At 44.6% G+C, this 21,239-nt stretch overlaps 1 protein-coding gene across 6 annotated transcripts in view; it reads right to left on the bottom strand.

Moving 5' to 3' along the window:
- The window catches only part of FHOD3 (formin homology 2 domain containing 3), a 515,377-nt gene that overhangs the window by 449,524 nt on the left and 44,614 nt on the right, over positions 1 to 21,239 (bottom strand). For all 6 annotated transcript variants that reach the window (XM_070452863.1, XM_070452865.1, XM_070452864.1 and 3 more), the window contains exon 2: positions 5,036 to 5,142. In XM_070452863.1, coding sequence (XP_070308964.1) covers positions 5,036 to 5,142 — 107 coding nt within the window. The remainder of the gene's footprint in view (positions 1 to 5,035; positions 5,143 to 21,239) is intronic.

Here is a 21,239-nt window from a genome sequence, read left to right as displayed (position 1 = left end):
CACTTTACTGCGTCCCACCCACACCTTTAACCAGAATCTCTCTTTCGTTAAAGTTTTTTGTTTGTGGTTTGGTTTTTTGAGTTCAGTAGGTTTTCATATTTGGGTTTAAAATGTATTTTAGTGATTTCCCTTTCTACCAGGTCCAGATGCCAAGGAAACCTTGACAGAGATGTCACAGGTTAACGTTTGTATCAGACAGTAAGGAGGGAAAACGGCTTTTATTCCTTCCAACTTGACATTTTGGAAAGTAAAGAATTCTTTGAGCATCCTATGAAACCCCTCTCCACCCCAAAACCCTGCATACCCAAACAAACTGCAAGAAATCTCAGGGGTTCCTGGACCCCTGCTACCTACACACAGATCTTTGGGCTCACGTGCTGCAGGCTGATAAGCTGAGTGTCTAAGAGTCAAACCAGAGCTCTCCCCAAACTCCTCTGCACTCCCCAATCATGGGGGCTGGCAGGGTGGGATGGGGGCCCACCTGCTCCTGCAAACGGGCTTCCTCACAGCCCTTCCCACCCCCATCCTTCATTTCCGAGGCTCACACTGTGCTCTCCCCACCCCCACTCCACAGGATCTCATCTCATCTGACCTTCCCACCCCCACAGTGCAGTGGGCACAGGAGTGGGGCTATCAGGATGAGGAAGCCTAGAGAGAGAAGCACTATCTCAGCGCTGACCCTCTAGCGAAGGCCTGAGGGGAGTCCAGCCGAAGCAGAGGTGAGTGTCCAGGGTTCCTCCAGGTCAGGAGCACCTGGGGACGTGCTCAACAACCACGCAGGTCCTCCCAGCATCCCTGAAGCCCGGTGCTTCTCAGGGCCACTCACAGGTCTACCACACCCCGAACTGTGGCCCTCGCTACCTTGGCAAAGCACCACCCTCTGGCCTTCAGGACTAACCTCCGACCCCACTTCTCTGTGACAGTACCCATGTGCCTTTCCTGTCAGAGGCAGGGTAGGTGGGACTAAGCAACAAGGTCCAGGGCTGGGGGAGGCTGGAGGAGGCAGAATCTGGGCCACCTCTGCCCCACGCGCAAGGCTCCAGCCTCGCTTTTCTTAACTAAAACAATGAGCTCTCCCCATGAGTGCTCTGCACAGACCCCATCCCGTCCTAAAACCCAATGACCCCCATATCAGTGCATGATCTCAAACTATGACAGGAATTATAGCTAAAGCTGCTAGCTTTGGGTTTATCTTACATGCTGGGAACCAGCTTAATGTTTTAGATACATCATCATATTTTACCTCACAGCAACCCAAGGAGGCAGTATGATGGTTATATTATAATTTCCCCACTTACAAGGAAACCGAGGTTCAGAGAGGTAAAGTAACATTCCCATAGTCACAAAGCCCTGAGGTTAGCTGCAAAGCTCACGCCCCTAACTACTGCGCACTGCTGCTCTTTACGCTCTCCTCAGCGACCCTCTGTTGGGGTTGCTGCTGATACAAGGAGGGAAATGGGAGTGGGTAACACTGTCCTCAGTTTATATAAACTCCCATCAGAGGTAGAGTGATTTGCCCTACGTCGCACAATGGCAGGGTCGGGAATAAAAACCCAGGGGCTTCGGTTTCCACTGCCCCCTGCAGTGCCTGCTCACTTCACTGGCTTTGGAAGGCAATAAACAGACCTGGCTTTACTCTGCTAGCATAATAATTGCTTTGTCCTTGTACTTTTGAAGGTCTTTCTCCTCTTCTCCAACTAGCTATATAGTCTGAGTGGTCATTATAAACAAGGGGTAAGTTAAATTTTAGTCCTGGCAGAAAAGAGCAGGGTAACGGACAATAACAAAGAAACCAGCTCCTCCAGCAAGAAAAACTGACTGAACACACTCAACCGACACCACCACCATCTTCACACACCCTGCCACCCATCTTCCTTAAGTGGCCACAGCGTGAGCAGGTATTTTCCTATAATTTAACAAAAAACAAAAAAAAAATCAAGAAACAGAATGGTTTCATATGCCCTTTTCACGCTTCACAAGGGCAATTCTTAACCAGGAGGAAATTATATTTTAACTTCTGTTTGAGGGAGGTATGAGCTCTCAGGCACACAGACTCTGTCAAATGCCAAAACCTCTAAGAAAAGACCCAGGGGGGCCACTCAGTGCAAGCGTTCCCTGCAGATGCACCCAGACACCTCCCTCCTGTGCAGGAAGCCTCCACCGTCAGGCTGCTTCCAGCCAGAGCCCAGTAACTCACTACAGGCCACCAGTGCTCACAGCACTGCTCAGGACCCGGGGATCACCAGAGTGACCCGGCAATGCCAGGACAGCACCATCCTGGCCTGTCTTCTGCAGCCCAGGCCAGGCCCAGGGGCTCTGCCGACCAGAGACCAGGAGAGGTGGCTTCTTCACACTCTTCCAGATAAACAGGAAAGTCATCCTGGATGTGTTCCAGAGGACAAAGGCTAAATCCCTCAAATGAAGACTATTTCGGATAGAAACCCCACTCTGCGGTGGGTTTGGGACCCAGCAGTCAAACGTGCAGCTACCCGACATCCTCTGGGACACCTCCTCTCTCCCCAGTGTCTGCAGCTTCCCACGTCGTGAGTCCTGCCTTCTCATCTTACCATAACTTGTTTCCCCAGCACCCCATGCCATGAGGGTGCAGAAATGTGGTCAAGGCTGCCCCTGTCAGATGGAGCCATGGTCAGGTGACAGTTCAGAAGGGAACCAAGTGAGGTTAGCCCCAGGATCTGCTCTGGGGGGCTTGCAGCAGGCTCCTTGGCTCTCTGGGCATGGCTGCAAAGAAACTGGCATCTGGACACCATGTTTACCGGATGAGCTGTAGCCTCAGGGCCAGGGGATGGAGCCCCCCTGCAGTAAATTAGCCTGGAACAGAGGAAGCCCTTGCATGAACCAACCATACATCCCCTCGGGTGCCAGTGTACATCCTCAGGAGAACCTGAAATGTACATCCCAGGAGCTCCTGGGATGGCAGAGGAGCACGGACTTGGAACCAGTCACACCTACAGTCAAACGTTGCTCCACCTTCTACCAGCTCTGCCTCCCTGGACATGTAATTTAACTCCTGGCCCTCAGATGTTTCAAATGAAACACGGAGATCAGAAAATCTAATCGCATGTTTGTGCCTACTAAGGGAATAAACCAGTAAACAAACATGCCATGAATAAGGTACCTAACACAGTGGTTGGTATGTCAGGTGCTCCATAAGGTTATTTTCTTCCCCACTCTTAACTCTTGATACTGTTAGCTAATATATTAACACTTTTTTCCAAGTTGTCATCTCCAAACTAGTCATGTTTTGACAAGAAAAAAAAAAATTATCAGACAGGTCATGGTCTTCAAGCATAATACCACTAGGGACAGTGTTCAAACTGGCAATGATCCACTCATAACACTCCTGGGATCTATTTGATCAATGAAACATGAAGTCATCCCATTCGACTGTCATGCAACCTAATGCTGATATCTTAAATAAAAGGATGTCATTGTCAAACACTTGGTAAAAATGATAGCAAAGGAATTTCCTTAAATCTTTCAGTCTTAACAATGTAATTTTTAAAAATGATGATGAGTAGAATTTGATGTGACTTAATAGAGATACCCCTCATGTGTGCACAGCCTAAGGCATTTCCCAGGTCTTTCATGGCTCTGAATGCACTCAGGAGACAGGAAGGGCATCCTCAGAGAACTTGACTGGGTTCCTACCAAGGACCCTGACCTCGGTGCTCAAGTGCATGACACTCAGCACTCTGGGCTCCTCTGTTCACCTGGCTCCTAGTGTACACTAAGTGCCTCTAATGTGTTGAGAAAATGTGAGGCTGGATATTCAGGCAGGCCCAGTTCTGACCTAGTAGAATTTTAGTAGCAGAGAAGAGGGATAATTAAGGGGACCATTAATGGGGAAAGGACCATAATTTGTGATAGGTACTAAAGCAGAGGAAACCCGGGAAGTCATCAATATATTCTGGTGTCAGGTAGGAAAGCAACACCAAGAAGGTTCCCATTTTTCCTCATTTTTTGAGCCTCAGATAATATTAATTTGACTACAATATATTTTTAACTCAAGAAAGGCAGCCTCAAAAGAATTTTTGAAGAGATCTCTGAATAGCAGACAAAGATGGCTGGGCATTATTTGGAAAGAAAGAGGGAGCCTCTGAAGGTTTGTAAGGAGGAAGGTGATAAAATCAGAGACAGACTTGGTTCTGGATGAATGGGAGGCAGGGGGCCCCATCCAAAGTGTATTTCAGTAACTGAATAAATACATAATAGTATTTTACAAATATTAATGTCTTGGTTTGGGCAAATTTGCACTGGTTATGTAATATGTTAACATCATGGGAAGCTGGGTAAAGGGTTATTTGGAAAATGTCAGTGCTTTACTCTCAGCTCTTCTGGGAGTTAAAAATCATTTTGATACGAAAAGTTAAGAAAATCTGGAAGAGAAGAAAACAATCACTTGAAAAAATAATCTAATAAATATAGGAATGGCTAATTGTATGGGTATATTCCTACAGTGGCTTTGCTTTCTGTACATTTTTCTGATTTTTTATATAAATTGCTTTATTCAAACTCACAGCAATCAGAAATACTAAGCAATTCTAGATACAGGCTAAAAGTAACTTGATATTAACTAACATAATTAATAATTATTTTTTCCACTGTAATGAGTTCAAAAGATGATACAGTATGAAATCATCTAAAGGGGCATCTGCCAAAAAAACTAAATATCCAGTAGTTACCATTAAAAACAATGTATAACATAGTTGTCAATCCACTAAAATCTAGAAAATATTAATTTAACTACATTTGGTTTAAAAAGAAACTTTGAATGTAAATATCACATGCTTAGTTAAACTACACCAGAAATTCTCCAACCCGAGTAGCCTTACCAAGAAGAGCTACTCAAATTCAAAGGGTCTGTAGTTACTCCTGGTGAGTGAGTCCTTTTGTGTGACTGTGAGTGAGACAAGGTGAAAGCGATGGTGATCTCTCCAAAATATTTGAAGGCCTCAATGGAGCCCCATTTCGTGGAGGGTCGGGACCAGCTGGCAGGGACAGCAGTCAGTCTTACCCAGCGTCATCCTGGAAGCCTTCTAACTCGTCCCGTTGCTCGGCCAGCGTGGCCTCCAAGTCCAGGTAAGTACCGTTGTGGGAGAGCTGCAGCGTGCAGTCGTCCAGCTGCAAGAGAAAGAGCCTGTTAAGCCAGCCTGCTCCTGCGGTGGGGGCTGGAACCCAGAAATCACTTCCTGTTGCCCTCCTGTGTTTTCCAAAATCAACCATTATCTGGAGCTTCCCTGGTGGTCCAGAGGCTAAGACTCCACTCTCCCAATGCAGTGGGCCGGGGTTTGATCCCTGGTCAGGGAACTAGATCCCATATGCCACAACTAAAGATCCCACATATCGCAACTAAGACCCAGCACAGCCAAATCGATCAATCAATATTTTAAAATAAATCAATAAAATAAATAAATAAATTCATGCATTATCCCAAAATCTGGACCCTAACGGAAGAGGTAGCATGTTCATATAAACAGATTGGAAGCAAACTGCATAACAGGTAGACAGAAATCATACCCACTACGTGAATGACCTTGACAGGACCCATAAGACGTGGCCAGGGGAGGAGAGGCACTGGGCCAATGTCACCTTTCACTCTCAGGGGCCCAGAAGAAGCCATGGATTTGGAGAGTGGAAACTAAGATGCCGATGGGAACTTGGATTGAGAGACAGAGTTTAAAAGGCAAATTTGGTGGAGAAAACATGCTGTTTCCATTATAATGGTTTGGCCCATTATAATTAATAGTTGCTCAATAAACATTTTTACAACTGAACAAAAAGAAACATTCTTCATCTGAATGGCAATATATTTGAACTGCTGCTGCTGCTGCTAAGTCGCTTCAGTCGTGTCCAACTCTGCGCAACCCCAGAGATGGCAGCCCACCAGTCCACGGGATTCTCCAGGCAAGAACACTGGGATGGACAACTCACCAAAAAGGACAACAGGTCTCTTTATTACTAGTCTCATTCTTAGAAAATTTATTTAACAAATACTTGTTGTTGTTGTCATTATTCAGTCAATAAGTTGTGTCCAACTCTCTGTAACCCCGTGAACTACAGTCCGCAGGCTCCTTCTGTCTACGCAATTTCCCAGGCAAGAATACTAGAATGGACTGCTATTTCCTTCCCCAGGGGATCTTCCTTGACCCAAGAATCAAACCTGCATCTCCTGCATTAGCAAGCAGATTCTTTACTACTGAGCCACCTGGGAAGCCCATTAACAAACACTTACATGTTGTTAATTATATCCATTAATAATTCTAAGCATTTTACATATGTTACATCATCTCATTCTCACACAAACTCTAGTGATTTCCTCTGTTATCCCCATTTCACAATGAGAAAGCTGAGTCACCGAGGCAGACTAGGACACTTGTCATACCTGATAAGTGATGGAGGTGGGATTTGAATTCAGGGAATCTGAATTGAGGTCATGCTCTTGATCACTATGCTCTGCATCTGCTCTATGGCCAGAGACCTTCTGAGGACTTGAAAATACACTCTTAAAATGCAACTTTGGTGATCTGAGTATTCTGGTCTGGCCAAGGTAATGCTGCAAGCTTGCCAACCCCATTCCCTTTTCCTCCTGGGGACAGAGACCATGTATCCCAGGTTGGGCTGTTGCTGGGTAACTGAGTACTGACCACTGGAATATCAGTGAAAGGGAAAAATCCCAACAGGCCTGGCCAAAACACTCCTACCCAACCGTACACCTTTCTTCTCATGCCTGTGGCCAAATATAGAAGAGCCGGAGAGGAGTCCCAAGTCTGGGAACCAGCAGACCCCAGACAGAAGTAGCTTAGGTCCCCGAATCACTGCATGGAAGACAGCATTTTGCTGCCCAGCCCCCACTGACCCATCCTGGACAGTGACAAGCGCAAGACATGAGCCTTTGCTCTAGTAAGTCATTAAGACTCTGAGGCTGTTTCAATTAGCCAGCATGACATGACATTTAGAATAATCCATACACTTAAAAATACAGGAAAGTAATTTTAACCAAAGATGAACATTATGAGAAAGTCCAAGTATATAACTTCATGCTTCATTTCTCAGGCTGTAAGGGTACCTCCTATTATTCATCCACTTGATGAGTTAAAGCTCTTATTCCAAAATGCCAGAAGACTAGAGAGAAGTGGAGGCAAATACGTGGCTACTTCAAAACATCTAGGTAAAGGCCTGCTAATCCTCCTGCTATAAGTGAGATTTCAAACAAGGAATTAGTCTCCTTTGATGGAAAAGCTTTGCTTATTATCCTGAACAAGAGAAATAGACTGTCAACTTGTCCAGAATCAGCGTTTATAACAAGCTGCTAATTCTTACAGAGACCCCCACAGCTCCATGTTTCTTGTTATCCTCAACAGAATGAAAGGAATTTGTTCTTTGTTATTGGTAAGAAATAGTTAAATCATTTGAAGGGGTTAATCCTATTTGATTCACTTGTTTTATTTCTCTAATAACAAACTATTAAAGGCATGCTGGTGAGGGTCAACATTCTTGACTGGCACTTTACAGATGGGCAACCTGATCTGAGAAAGCTGGGACCCAACGGGCCAAACTCACTGTACTCTGGTGTCAGAGGTGCACCCAGGGTGTGGGGGGAACACTCAGGGGAGGTGCGCCCAGGGTGTGGGGGGAACAGTCAGGGGAGGTGCGCCCAGGGTGTGGGGGGAACACTCAGGGGAGGTGCGCCCAGGGTGTGGGGGGAACAGTCAGGGGAGGTGCGCCCAGGGTGTGGGGGGAACACTCAGGGGAGGTGCGCCCAGGGTGTGGGGGGAACACTCAGGGGAGGTGCGCCCAGGGTGTGGGGGGAACACTCAGGGGAGGTGCGCCCAGGGTGTGGGGGGAACACTCAGGGGAGGTGCCCAGGTTGCAGGGGGGCGATAGTGGGGGGAACACTCAGGGGAGGTGCGCCCAGGGTGTGGGGGGAACACTCAGGGGAGGTTTGCTTAAGCTTTCGGGGGGGACACCCAGGGAGCTGGCTTCCCTGCCTATGGAAGCAGAGGATTTCCTACAGAAGGCTCTCCTGGGTTCGAGTCTCCTGTGAACTAAAATCAGACTTTATCATTCTTAGGCGGAAATTTTAATTAGACAAGGAACCCGTTACCATGTTCACTGGTCCTGTGTACGCAGAGCTGTAATCACTGCTGCTCATTCTTTCTTTTAAATTCCTTACTGGCATTTTCAACTAATCAAGCTTTTGTGGTCCATTCCGTTGACAGTATCAACACTTCTGCTCATTTTTAATCCCACATATCATCAACAGACTAGAAGACAAGGAAACTGAAAGCCCTTTGCATGCTCAGTCGCTAAGGAATGTCTGACTCTTTGAGACCCTAGGGACTGTAGCCCGCCAGGCTCCTCTGTCCATGGGATTTTCCAGGCAAGAAGACTGGAATGGGTTGCCGTTTCCTCCTCCAGAGGATCTTCCCGACTCAGGGACTGAACCTGCATCTCCTGCGTTGGCAGGTGGATTCTTTACCACTGAGCCACCTCAGAAGACCGAAAGCCCTTTAAGCTATGATCATTTCTTTTGCCTCCATCCTTGGAAATGTTTGAGTCCAAAGAAGGAAGCTTTTGGATAGAGTTTCTGGTTCCCCCCCAAGGAGGCTGAAGGCATTCGGAGGCTGTGGTCCACACTCAAAGCCAGACAGACAGAACCGAGTCAGAGAGGAAGTACTGCTCTGTTGTATAGAGAGGCAAGACGTGCACACATATGTGGTACAAATATTCCCACCATGGCCAGTCGCAAGCTACCAGTGTGAAGTCACTGAGTGTGGAGCTAAAAAGAGATACACTGCAGCTCACCAGCATATAGTACTTTTATCATAGACTCAGGAGGTGAAAGTAACCTCCCAATGCAATGAAACAATTAGAAAGTAACATGTTCTGAGTACTTTTTTGAGGTAGAGTTGGCTCACAATATTATCAGTTCCAGGTATAAAGCAAAGGGATTCAGTTATGCCTATATATAGTATATACTTATGTGTATATATTTGAATATTTTTACCTTTGCTTCTGATATACTAATAGCTTTTATTCATTGAATACTGATACAGGATAATTTAATTTTGCATGATGGCTGCATTGAACAAAATTCCCTCTCGAACCACCCAGACCAGCTTCAGCACACGCTGCTTCTGGCCCTCCCAGGTCGTCAACTTGAGGCACCTCAAGGGGACACTAGCAAGCAGTGGACGAAAGGCTAAGCCACCCTGTCCTAGGCTTTCGGTCCTCACCCTTCCGGTCCTGTGCTTGCCTCCTTAGCTGGAGGAGATGTGGATCACTGGGGGCCAGCAGACATGAAAAAGTGTTAGTCGCTCAATCGTGTCCAATTCTTTGTGACACCATGGACTATAGCACCCCACCCCCAACCAGGTCCCTCTGTCCATGGGATTACTGGAGTGGGTTGCCATTTTCCTCTCCAGGGGATCTTCCCAACCCAGGGATCAAACCCAGGTCTCCTGCATTGCAGGCAGATTCTTTACCATCTGAGCCACCATTCTTACTGGCAACCATGGTTATTTTCCACATCGTCTCCACCCCATACCTCCTGATTTTATTTCCCAGCAGCTGGGGTGAATACCTGGTTGGCCCCACTGCTCACCCTGACCCACCAGGTACCTGCCTCCTCATGCTCCCAGCAACCCGAAATCACAACAGGGCCATCCCCATCCCCTGCCACCCCAGCCTCCCAACCACAGAATCCCAAAACCTTAGCAGAACTGCTTGTTCTCATGATTCCGCTCCTCACATTCAGAGCATCAGTAGCTACTGCCATTTCCATGGTTCAATTTTAACAAAATTATATGTTACCCATGGGCTGGGCACCAAGGAATACATATGGGCTTCCTTTCCTCAAAGATCATTTTGTCAAGCAAGTATGACACATTAATAGAACACAGAAGAGAATGAAAAGCCACTTAAACCAACTGTCAAAATGTGTGGAAGTTCACCTTCAGTTGTATTCCTTCCATTGTAATTAGCAGCCACAGCCCCTGAGATTCAAGCATCCTCTACCAGACAGGACACCTCCCTTCCAGCAGAAAGGCTGCCTGACTTCCTAAGCCAGGTGTCATGACCCTGCCTCCATAATTAACACCTGGGCGATTTGTGCAAGTCCTTCAACTAAAACAGAAACGATGACTCTGTGCCCTTTAGTCCCTTGAAAGTGGGGCTTACAGTAGGGCTATAGGAAGAGGGCAAGGTCAGCTTGCTCCCCTTAGCAAGCTGGGGCACGTGTGCATGAAGGGGTCCCCACAACTCAGGCAGCCTGTGAAGATGCGCAATGAATCCTCACATGCTGGCCACTGCGTTCCACAACATGAGCCCTGCCATCACCACACCCCAGACGCACGATTAATTTGTAAACCATCATGTGAGCCAAGCAGGAGGAATACACAGCTAGTTACTGGGCTGGACTGACCCACGAACAGTAAAACCCCCTCAGTACTTTGGGGTTGAGCTTCAGTTACAAACAAATTGATAGGCACACCAAATACAGGCTTCAGTCTTGTCAGAGATAACTAAGTTAACAGTTACGAGAGAACGCAATAACGAGGCGAACAGGCAGCGAGGGGCGCTTAATTCCAATCGAGTTATTAGAAAGGGTCAGACAGAACCATTCAGACTCTGCCCAGAGAGCAGAGCACCAGGACGCCTCCCTGCCAGGCCAGTTCCTGACAGGAACCTCAATTCCTCCTGACATGAAGGGAACCTGATCCCCCCACCTCAGGCCTCTCAGGTCAAATGTCTTCCCAAATGATGGAAGGGCCCGGGAATTTCCTGACTCCAGTGATTTTCATGTCAACCCTGATCCCCTGGCAGCATGGCCCCCGCACTCCTTTCCTGGCTCTGGGTTTGGTGGCCAGGACACTGCTGGGCATTTCAGGACACAAGACGGAGCCAGAAGGCCGGTGGGAAGACAGCAGTGCAGGGCGATCTCAGGACAGCGGTTGGGGAAGGTGAGTGGCAGGGGACCAGGAATCTTGTGGGGCTGGGGTGCTGGGGAGGGGGTTAGTCACAGAGCCACATGAGGGACCCTTCCAAACACTCTGGAATTCTGTGCCAAACCATTTGTTTGGTTTGGCCAAAACAAACCATTAAAATGGGGCCCAGAGCCCCGGAGACATAAGATGAGCCCTCCCATCTTTGCAGACCACCTGCACGAGGTCACCCGCCTTCTCCTGACCGTTCCTACAAAGATAAGGCATTCAAAACTGGAAAAGGCAGGCTCACCATCCTGGGGAGGAAAGATACCTAAAACAAGGCTGACGTCACATCTCAACTTATACCTTCTTTTCTTTCCTTAATCCGGTGAAGTGGCATGTTACTGGGGTGGTTTAATGATTATCTGGGTTTGGCAGCAGGTCTAAAGGAATCCTTAGTCTAGGCAATAAAGTTCTGGGGAACTCTGAAATAGATCTGCACAGAACTGTTGTTCTATAAAAATACATGAGATCTAATCTTAAGCTAATTTTGGTAAGAGTTCAGAAGTGGGAAAATACGTGCTGATTTTTAAAAGAAAAAAAATCAAAATAAATGTCATTTGTTGATGTCATTTCAGAGGTTCCTCCTGTCCCTGCATCCACATTTTTGTAGCTCCTTCCATCAAGAGGTGGATTCCTTCTTGGTTCCTGGACTCTGGGCTGGCCTGGGTCTTGCTTTGGCCAACGTGGTAGCGAATGTCACATGGCAGAGACTTCAGAGACACCTGCTCACTATGGCTGGCCTCTCTTGTTGCCCTTGGAACACGGCCACCACCCGAAGCAGCCCAGGTTCCCCGACTCCAGGGTACCTGGTTGCTCCCACTGCCCCTGCCGACAGCCTGCCAACTGCCACACGCCGAGCAGGGCCAATCTGGTTCCCCAAGGCTCCGAGTGAGCCGCCAGCTGATGACAGACCCAGGAGAGGGCCAGCCATGACGCGGCAGACTGGCCCAAAGCAGAACTGCCCAGCAGACCCACTAGGGTGGGACCACATTTCATGCTTGTTGCTTTCAGCCAATCTCTTCTGAGCCTGTCACCTCCATCCACAGCAGGTGGGCCCCCAGGGATTGCGGCCTCAGACTCAAGAGTGCTCAGTGGCTGGCTCTGAGGTGGGTAGGAGGCTCGCCCCACCAAGATGCCCGCTGAACACACCATGACACCGCTGGCTCAAGGCAGGACCACCAGCCCCATGCCTGGTCCTCAGCCACCATGGCACATACATGCCCAGCCCTGCCCCTCCTGGAGGCCAAGCTCCCACCAGGGACCAAGGACAGAAGACAAGAGACAGCAGCAGTTGCTGGGAAGAACGGCCCAGTGCCCCAGCGAGTGGGGACACAGCCAACTGCACTGTCCCCCCCAGGAAGGCGCGGAGGCAGCAGGAGGTGAAACCCTGCAGGAGCTGCGATCCCAGGCCCTCTGAGCCCGTGCCCTCGTCCCATCGTACAAAATGCACATTTGAAGAGAAAAAATGATGAAGACGTTCAAAATGGCAATGGCCAGCCCAGGGCCCCTCTGACGGCGCTGGGCCTGCTCCTGGCTCAGAAGTGAAGCCCTGCTGTGGGCCCATCTCGCTCCAGGGCCGGGTCCACTGTGGGCACCCTGGGCCCCCCACTCCAGGCTCATCCCTCCGTCAGAGCAGCAGGCAGGCAGGCATCGCAGCAGGTCAGCTCCGAGACAGCTACAGTTTCCCCCTCCACTGGGGCTCCGGCGGCCAAGCAGTCACGAAGCTTCCGGCTTCCCTCAACTTTGTGGTTCCTTCTAAAGGCAGCAGAGACTAGAAACTCGGATGACAAGCAAAACCATCAGGAAGGACAGCTTTCCAACAAGCAAGGCTGCATGTCCCTTTCACAATTCTTCATAAAACCTTCACAGAATCCTGGCTCGGCCGGTCAAGCCTTTGTGGGCTTTGGCTGCCCCCATCCCTTGAGGGCCACGGCCGAAGGACGAGCGCACACGCCACAGGACCACCCCCTGCCATCTCCTAAGATGGGGAGTGAGGACATGGCGCTCATTTCACCATCCTTCAAACTACACGTACTTTCCACGTTCATTCCCTTCAAATGCATAACACATCTCACAACAACAACAAAAAATGCATAGTTTCACATAAAGCTGTGATTTGAACATAATTTAAAAATAAAAGGTACACTGGGTCAGTTTTCTTTAAGAGAAAGACCAGAGGAAACTGACTCACATTGATATCAGAAGAAATCAGGCCTGTTGGTTAACCCCAACAAATCATATTTAAATTTCTAAATCTCTAGGGGCCCATTTAGCCACTTCAGAACAACAAATATATTGTGGGTACTTCATAAATGTTTTAGGGTTAAGTACAAGAATATTTTTGAAGATCAAGCATATATGGGTTATGAAATAAGATGAATGTATTTACTTTGAGAGCAGTTGGATTTTACTTCCTCAGAAACCTTTAGTAAGTTATGTTATTTGTGGCCAGCAACCTCAGTGAGAGAAGCAACGTCCTGATATTGATTTAGGCAGCTTCCAAATCAAGCCTCAGACTTCTACTTAAGTCAACAAAATTGCACAGCTCACCAACCAAAGGAAGGGCTTCTGCCAAATTCTAGAAGAAAGACAAAGGCAAGGTTTCTGCCATTAAGAGCTTAAACTGAGTGAGCGTGATAATATGGCAAATATTTGTATGATATTAAGGGACCTTTCTATCATTAAATAAATAACCAAAATCCATTAAACTTCTCACTTAAAAAGGCCAGACTAAAAAAAAAAATGCCAGACTATATTCACTTGTGTTTTTTCATTTTGTTTCTTTTTTTTTTTAATTGGAGGCTAATTACTTTACAATAGTGTAGTGGTTTTTACCATTCATTGACATGAATCAGCTATGGGTGTACATGTGTCTCCCATTCAGTCAAGTTGAAAAACAGTTATCAGTACCAAGTTTCAGGGTCACTATTGATCTATTATCATTCACTCATTCAGATGAATAATCCTTTCCTGTGCTCCTTCTCTGGCCTGGCACTGCGGTATGTCCTCGTATGACAAGCAGATTCCAGGGGGCATCCACGGCTGTGTGGGGGCCCAAACACCAAACACCAAACAGGGAAAAGAGGAGAACAAGGAGTTAGTAGTAACTTTGCTGTTTCTGCTTACTTTCACTGGAGGGATGAGGGAGCTGAAATACGATGGATATAAAAGCCCTGACACAGAGGAGGTTGAGTAGTAGAGATGCTAAAAGAAAGCAGGCCCAGGGCTCCGGAGGGGAAGACTTAGTGGCCATAGTAGATTTTAGACTTGATTCTAAGGCAACAAAAAGCTGTGAAATTGGTTGAAAACAAATGCATGCAGGATCACTTTTGCAATATGAGGACAGAAGGGGGAAGATAAATGAGAGGCCATTGAAAGAATGGAGGGCAATTTGAAGGCGGATTGGACAACAGTGGAAGCAGTGGAAACAGAAAAGGAGAGAGAGGAGTGATACAGCAAAAGAGAGGAAGGGAAAAAGGAAACGTGAGAACGACTCAGCAACTCATCAGATATGGAGGGATCCCACAGGGTGTCTTGCTTGAGCAAATTAATAAATGGTGCTACCATTTACCAACACGGGAAACACTATTTACAAAAAACTGTTGGGGGTGGGGGGATAGGATAAAATAGGTATTTCTAAGATGTTATGTGCAAAACAAGTGGAGGAGTTAAGTAGAGAAATGGGTTTGGGGGTTTGGGCATGAATAAAAACATGGTGGTTGAAAGCTCACAAGTGCACTAGTGAACCTAAGATAACAGCTAGTTCTTTGTGGCTGGAGGTTCTATAAGGTGTCCCCCTTTTTGTTCCTAATAGTGGTAATTTGTGTTTTCCCATTTTTCCTCTGAGTTCTTTTATTCACTTATTAGTCTTTTCAAGGAACCAATTGCTTTTCCATTATTTTAAGTCTGTTTTCTATCTCATTAATTTCTGTTATCTTTGCTATTTCCTTCCTTCAGTATTTTTGGGTTTAATAAGTTGGGTTTTTTCTAATGTATAAAACGTGAAGATTTTCAGTCTTTCTTCCTCTCAATCATGTGCATTTAAGACAATAATTTTCCTCTAAGTAAGGTTTAACTACAGACCACAAGATCCAATATGCTGTATTTTCATTATCTTAAATCCAAAATATTTTCTCAACTCCACTGGGATTTCTTCTTTGACCCACAGGCTATTTACGAGTGTGTATTACATAATTCCCAAATATTTAGGAGTTTTCTAGCATCTTTTTTACTGTTAACTTCTAGTTTAATTTCACTATGGCCAGAAATACATTCTGTATGATTTCCATTCTTTGAAATTTTTTTAAAGTTTATCAAACTATAGTTGATTTACAATGTTGTGTTTAATTTCTCCTGTAAAGTGACTCAGTTATACATATATATAGTCTTTTCTTATGTTTTTCCATTATGGTTTATCACAGGATATTGAGTAAGTTCCCAGTGCTATACACTAGAACCTTGAAATTTATTGAAACTTATTTTATGGCCCAGTAAGCACGAAGGATGTGTACTCAACAACCGCAGTGCTTGTTAAATGAGCTTCTAAAATCTCCTCTTATCTTTATTGCTCTTCATATGTTTATTCTATACAGAGGTATATTAATTTTCAACCAGAACTACAAATTTTTCTATTTTTCCTTTATGTCAATATTTGATTAGTTGATTTAGACTTACTAGTGAAAATATTATTTCCTAGTCTTTTAGCACCATGAGATGCCCCCTTATCTCTAGTAACACTTCTTGCCTTACAGATTCTGGCGTCTGTTACTAGGATGGTCATAGCAGTTTCTTTGGGTTAGAGTTGCACAGTTTATCTTCTTCCAGTCTTTTACTTACAATATTTGGTACCCATATATTTGATATGTACCCCCTGTAAGAAGATAACAGCTTTTATCCAATCTGACAATCTTAGTTTTTTTAATAAAAGCATTTTTAAAAAGTCTGTTAACCTAAAGTGACTGCTATTGTCTAGGTTCAAATCTACATATTTACTATTTGACCTACATGTTCTAGTTTACTTTTTCTGCCTTTCTTAACATCTTTTAGTTTAAAGCACTATTCTCTATTATTTCATATTTCCTTCTTATTATTCTTCTTATTCCTAGCTATATATTCTTTTATTAATTCTTTCAGTAATTTATCCTCTAAATAATCTGGCTTCCTAACTCAGCAGAACCTACTATGAATGAGTTATCACTTACCAGAAAATGTAAGGGCCCTAGACCATTTTAATGTGGTATACACCTTTCAACATAATGAGAGATGTATTTTGGACTCTACGACATAGTATTGTCTGGCAGTCAATGTTCATTTAAATTCAACCACATTTTCACTTTGGTCTCTTGCCCTTCATTCCTTCCTGGGTTTCCGTGCTTCTATCTGTGATTATTTCCTTCTGCCTGAAGAAGTCTATTTAGCAGTTTTTAAGTGAGAGTCTACTGGCAACAAATTTCCTCAGTCCCTATTTTCTAGAAACACCTCTATTTCTTTTTTTTTTTTTTTGTAACAGCTGTACTGAGATATAATTCACAAACCATGTAATTCACCTATTAAGAGTATACAATTCCTTGGCTTGTATATTCACAGACTTGTCCATCCATTATTACAATCAATTTTAAAACATTTCCATCATCCCAAAAAGAAATCACAATTATCCATTAGTAGTAACTTCTCATTCCTGCAAACACACCCGCTCTATACCCAGAAACCATGAATCTACTTCCTGTCTCTACAGATTTACCTATTCTAGACATTTCATATAAATGGAGTCACACAATAGTCTTTTGTGACCAGCTGCTTCCACTACTTAGTACAAAGGTGTCAAATTTCTTCCTGACTACAGCATTTATCAGCACCTCACTCCCGTTATTGCTAAATAATATTCTATTACACAGATACACCACATTTGATTTAAACAGTTGATGGACACTGGGTTGTTTCCACTTTGGGGCTATTATGAATAAAACTACTATGAATATTTGTGTACCAGTTTTTATATAGACATATACTTTCATTTCTCTTGGGTGTGTATCTAGGAGTAGAACTGCTGAGTCACACAGCATCTCTATGCATAGTATTTTAAGAAACCGGCAGACTGATTTCCAAGCAGCTACACCATTTTACATTCCCACCAGCAATGCACGAGGGTTCCAATTTCTCCAAACTTTACCAGCACTTATTTTCTTTTTGATGATAGCCATCTTAATAAACGTGAGATGGTATTTCATGGTTTCTGTTTGCATTTCCCTGATGACGAATGACTGTGAGCATCTTTTTATATATTTATAGGTCATTTGTATATCTTCTACTGAGAAATGACTATATAAATTCATGGCCCATTTTTAATTTGGATTGTCTTTTTTGTTATCAGGTTGTAAGTATCCCTTATATATTATACATACAAGTCCTTTATTGGCTACATGGTTTCCAAAATATTCTCCCAATTTATGAGTTGCCTTTTCACTTTCTCAGTGGTGTCCTTTCAAAAGCTTTCAATTTTGATCAAGTACAATTAACCTATTTTTTTCTTTTGTTGTTTGTGCTTTTTGTATCATACCACCTTTACTTCAAAGGATATCTTTGCAGGCAACAGAATTCTAAATTAGCAGTTATTTGCGTGAAATACAGGCTACCTTGGAGATATTGCAGGCTATGTTCCAGACCACTGCAATAAAGTGAGTCACATGAATTTTTTGGTTTCTTATGGGAGGGAGATTCAAGAGGGAGGGGACATATGTACACCTACGGCCGATTCATACCGAAGTATGGCAGAAACCAACACACTATTGTAAAGCAATTATCCTCTAATTAAAAATAAATAAAAATTTTTAAAAGTTATACTATATTGCAGTCTATTAAGTATGCTTATTTCTGAAACAATGTACATTTTAAAAATATTTTATTGCTATTAATAAAAAACAGTAACCATCATGTGACAAAGCCAAGTTGCCAAAAAACTTCAATTTAAAAAAAAAAAAAACACAGTATCTGCAAAACACAATAAAACTAAATATACATACCTGCACTCACAAACTATTAATTTCACTGTCTTCTAGCTTACATCATTTCACATGAAACATCAGATGCTGGTTTTACTGTTTTTCTTTTGAAGATAATCTCTTTTTCTCAGGCTTCATTTAATATTTTGTCTTTAATTTACAACAGTTTTACTGTGAAGTGCTTATGTGTAGTTTGCCTTGTATTTATCCTGTCTGGAATTTATAGCACTTCTTGAAGTTGTGGCTGACGTCATTTTTTAATTTGAAAAAATACTGGCCATTATCTCTTCAAATATTCCTTCTGCCCCATTCTCCTTTTTCACCCATTCGAGGACTCCAACACATATTTTAGACCATGATTCACATGCTTATCATGCTCTTTTCTGCATTTTCTGTTTTTTGTGCTCCATACATCTTCATATCTTCTACTGATCTATATTTCACATCATTAATATTCTCTTCATCGGTGTCTAATCTTTAGTTGAACCACCCACTCTATTAATTTGGGGGGAGGGTTATTTATTTATTATTGATCTATTTGGCTGTACTGGGTCTCTGTTGCTTTCTCTAGTTGTGGTGCACAGGCTTCTCATTGCGGTCGCTTCTCTTGTTGCAGAGCACAGATTCTAGACATGCAGGCTTCAGTAGTTGTGGTACATGGGCCCAGTTGCTCTGAGGGATTCAGAATCCTCCCAGACTAGACATTGAACCTGCATCCCCTGCACTGGCAGGCAGATTCCCAACCAATGGACCACCAGGGAAGTCTCTATTTTTAATTTCTGTATTTTTCATTCTACAACTTCCATTTGTTTCCATAAATATATAAATGTGTATGTGTGTGTATATATATATATACACACACACACACATACACATACACACACACTGTTCTTGTTTTGCTTTGTTTAAATTCTCCATCTTGCCTCATTTCTTGAATGTATTTCTCATGTTTTAGAGATCACATCTAGTAACTCTAGTATCTAGAACACTTACAGACATTTCTATGGTTCCCCCTTCCCCTTGATCATGTCTCTGGATATACCGGGTACATTTTATTGATTACAATCATTATTTATTAAAAAAAAAAAAAAAACTCAAGGTTCTGAGCGATAGCTTCCTCCAGAGAGAGCTTCCTTAGCTTCTGGTAGCCGTAGGAGCAGATCATAGTAATCCAATTAAGGACTGAGCTCACTCAAAACTGGGTTTCAGTCTCTCTATGCCTTGCCTGATTTCAGTTAACACTTCTTCTACTCTGTTTTTCTCTCCCCAGCATTATGAATAGTAGCTTTACTTAACTTTCCAGCCTCCTCACAGTCACTATCTGCTTCCTTCAGTGTCTCTGCACCTGCCACTGATGAACTGGTACATGCATCACAGTAAAAAGAACTAAGAATACCAGACTTAGTGAGTATGACCTCAATAAATTTCTCTTCTCTCTCGAATCTTGGCCTCCCAAGTCCTGGCGCCTTTGGAGCTCCCTAGTGCCTTCAAACAGATGGGTTGTGGTCCTCTGTTTACCTTATAAGGTTGTTCTCGGTAGGAGTATTGGTCTGCTACAAGCTAGTTCCTTATAGCCAGATGTATAACTGAGCAAGACCCGAGGGGGCCTCCCCTGGACAGACCCCTGCCCCATATCCTCTGCTGTAGCTCCTCTCTGAAGTCCCCAGAAAATACCATCTCATGCATATTTCATGACTTTTTCAGATGTTAAAAACCACCACCAAATGAAAGAAATTAACGACCTGATGATCATGAGCACACAGCCCCCAGATCTTCCGGCACCTAAGGATTAATGTTAACCACACTGCTACCTCAACATCAACCAGACAACTGTGCACCAGCTGATCACATATCCTGGGACGTCCCTCCCTCACCCAGCCTTTAAATAGGCTTTGCCAAAATTCTTCAGGAAGTTCAGGGTCTTTTGAACATAAGCCATCCATTCTTGCTCAGCCCTGAGATAAACGTTCCTCTGCTACAAACTCCAATGTTTCAATTTGTTTAGCCTCACTGTGTGTTGAGAAGCTTCCCTGGTAGCTCGGCAGTGAAGAATCCACCTGAAATGCAGGAGACCTGGGTTCAATCCCTGGGTCGGGAAGATCCCCTGGAGAAGGAAATGGCAACCCACTCCAGTATTCTTGCCTGGAGAATCCCATGGACAGAGAAACCTGGCGGGCTACAGTCCATGGGGTCCCAAGAGTCAGACATGACTTAGTGATTACACCACCACCACCGTGTGTTGAGCACACAGACTTGTATTGGGTAACATAAGCCCAAACATCCATTTAATAGCTAAAAACATTTACTATTCACTTGACATGAATTAACATTAATTATTTAATCCTCACACAACTTATGAGGAAGGTACTATTATTATTTTCGTCTTATAATTAATGTAAAACTCACACACACACACACACACCGTAATTGATCAAACAACTTGCCACGATCATCACAATTAGTAGCAACATAACTCAGACTGCCTGCCTCCTGAGACTGTGTCCTCACCTACAACAGAATATCCAATTCGGAGGAAAGATATGCATAAAGCCCTCTGCAACTCCAACATACAGTAACTGCATCAAAGAAGAGAGGACTGAAGAGGATCAGCCAGAGGGACCAGAGCAAAGCCAGGGGAAGGTTCCTCTAAGCCCAGAGAGGCATTTAAACCTGCACGTTACGACTGCGCTGCCTCGAGCTCCGGGATACTCACAGGGCTTCTGTAGACCCTCACCCTCCCCACAGCCCACCGGCACCACTCAGCACGTGGGCACACGCCCACCGGCACCCACGCCCCTACTAGGGCACAGGACAGAAGTCACCAGGCGGGGCAAGCAGACAAAACAGCCTGAATCAGAGACCAGGTCTGAGAAGCGGAGGCCAAGGCCGGCAAAAATGCGCGTGCACAAAAGCGCCAAGTCCCCAGCGCATGCTCCGTTGTCCCACATAGATGTATTATATGTGAAAGAACTAAAAAAAGAAGTATGTTCAAGACTGACCAGTGTGATTCCCAAAGTATGGCCTGAAGACTCCCGGGAGGACTCAGACTATTTCAGGAATCCACCAGGTCAAAACTACCTTCATTATTGCCTCTTAACTGAACTGACTTTTGCACTTGTAGTGGGGAAAACCACTGGAACTTTAGCAAGAATCAAGACAGAGACGCTTAAGTCTACTAGTCATTGTATTCTTTACCCTTGTGCACTCACAGTAATAAAAGTGTCAGTTACAC

This window comes from Odocoileus virginianus, chromosome 22 (genome assembly GCF_023699985.2).
Source record: "Odocoileus virginianus isolate 20LAN1187 ecotype Illinois chromosome 22, Ovbor_1.2, whole genome shotgun sequence".
In the NCBI taxonomy this organism is placed as follows: domain Eukaryota; kingdom Metazoa; phylum Chordata; class Mammalia; order Artiodactyla; family Cervidae; genus Odocoileus; species Odocoileus virginianus.
Note: the sequence above shows the minus strand (reverse complement) of the source record. Positions and strands in the feature narration are given on the sequence as shown.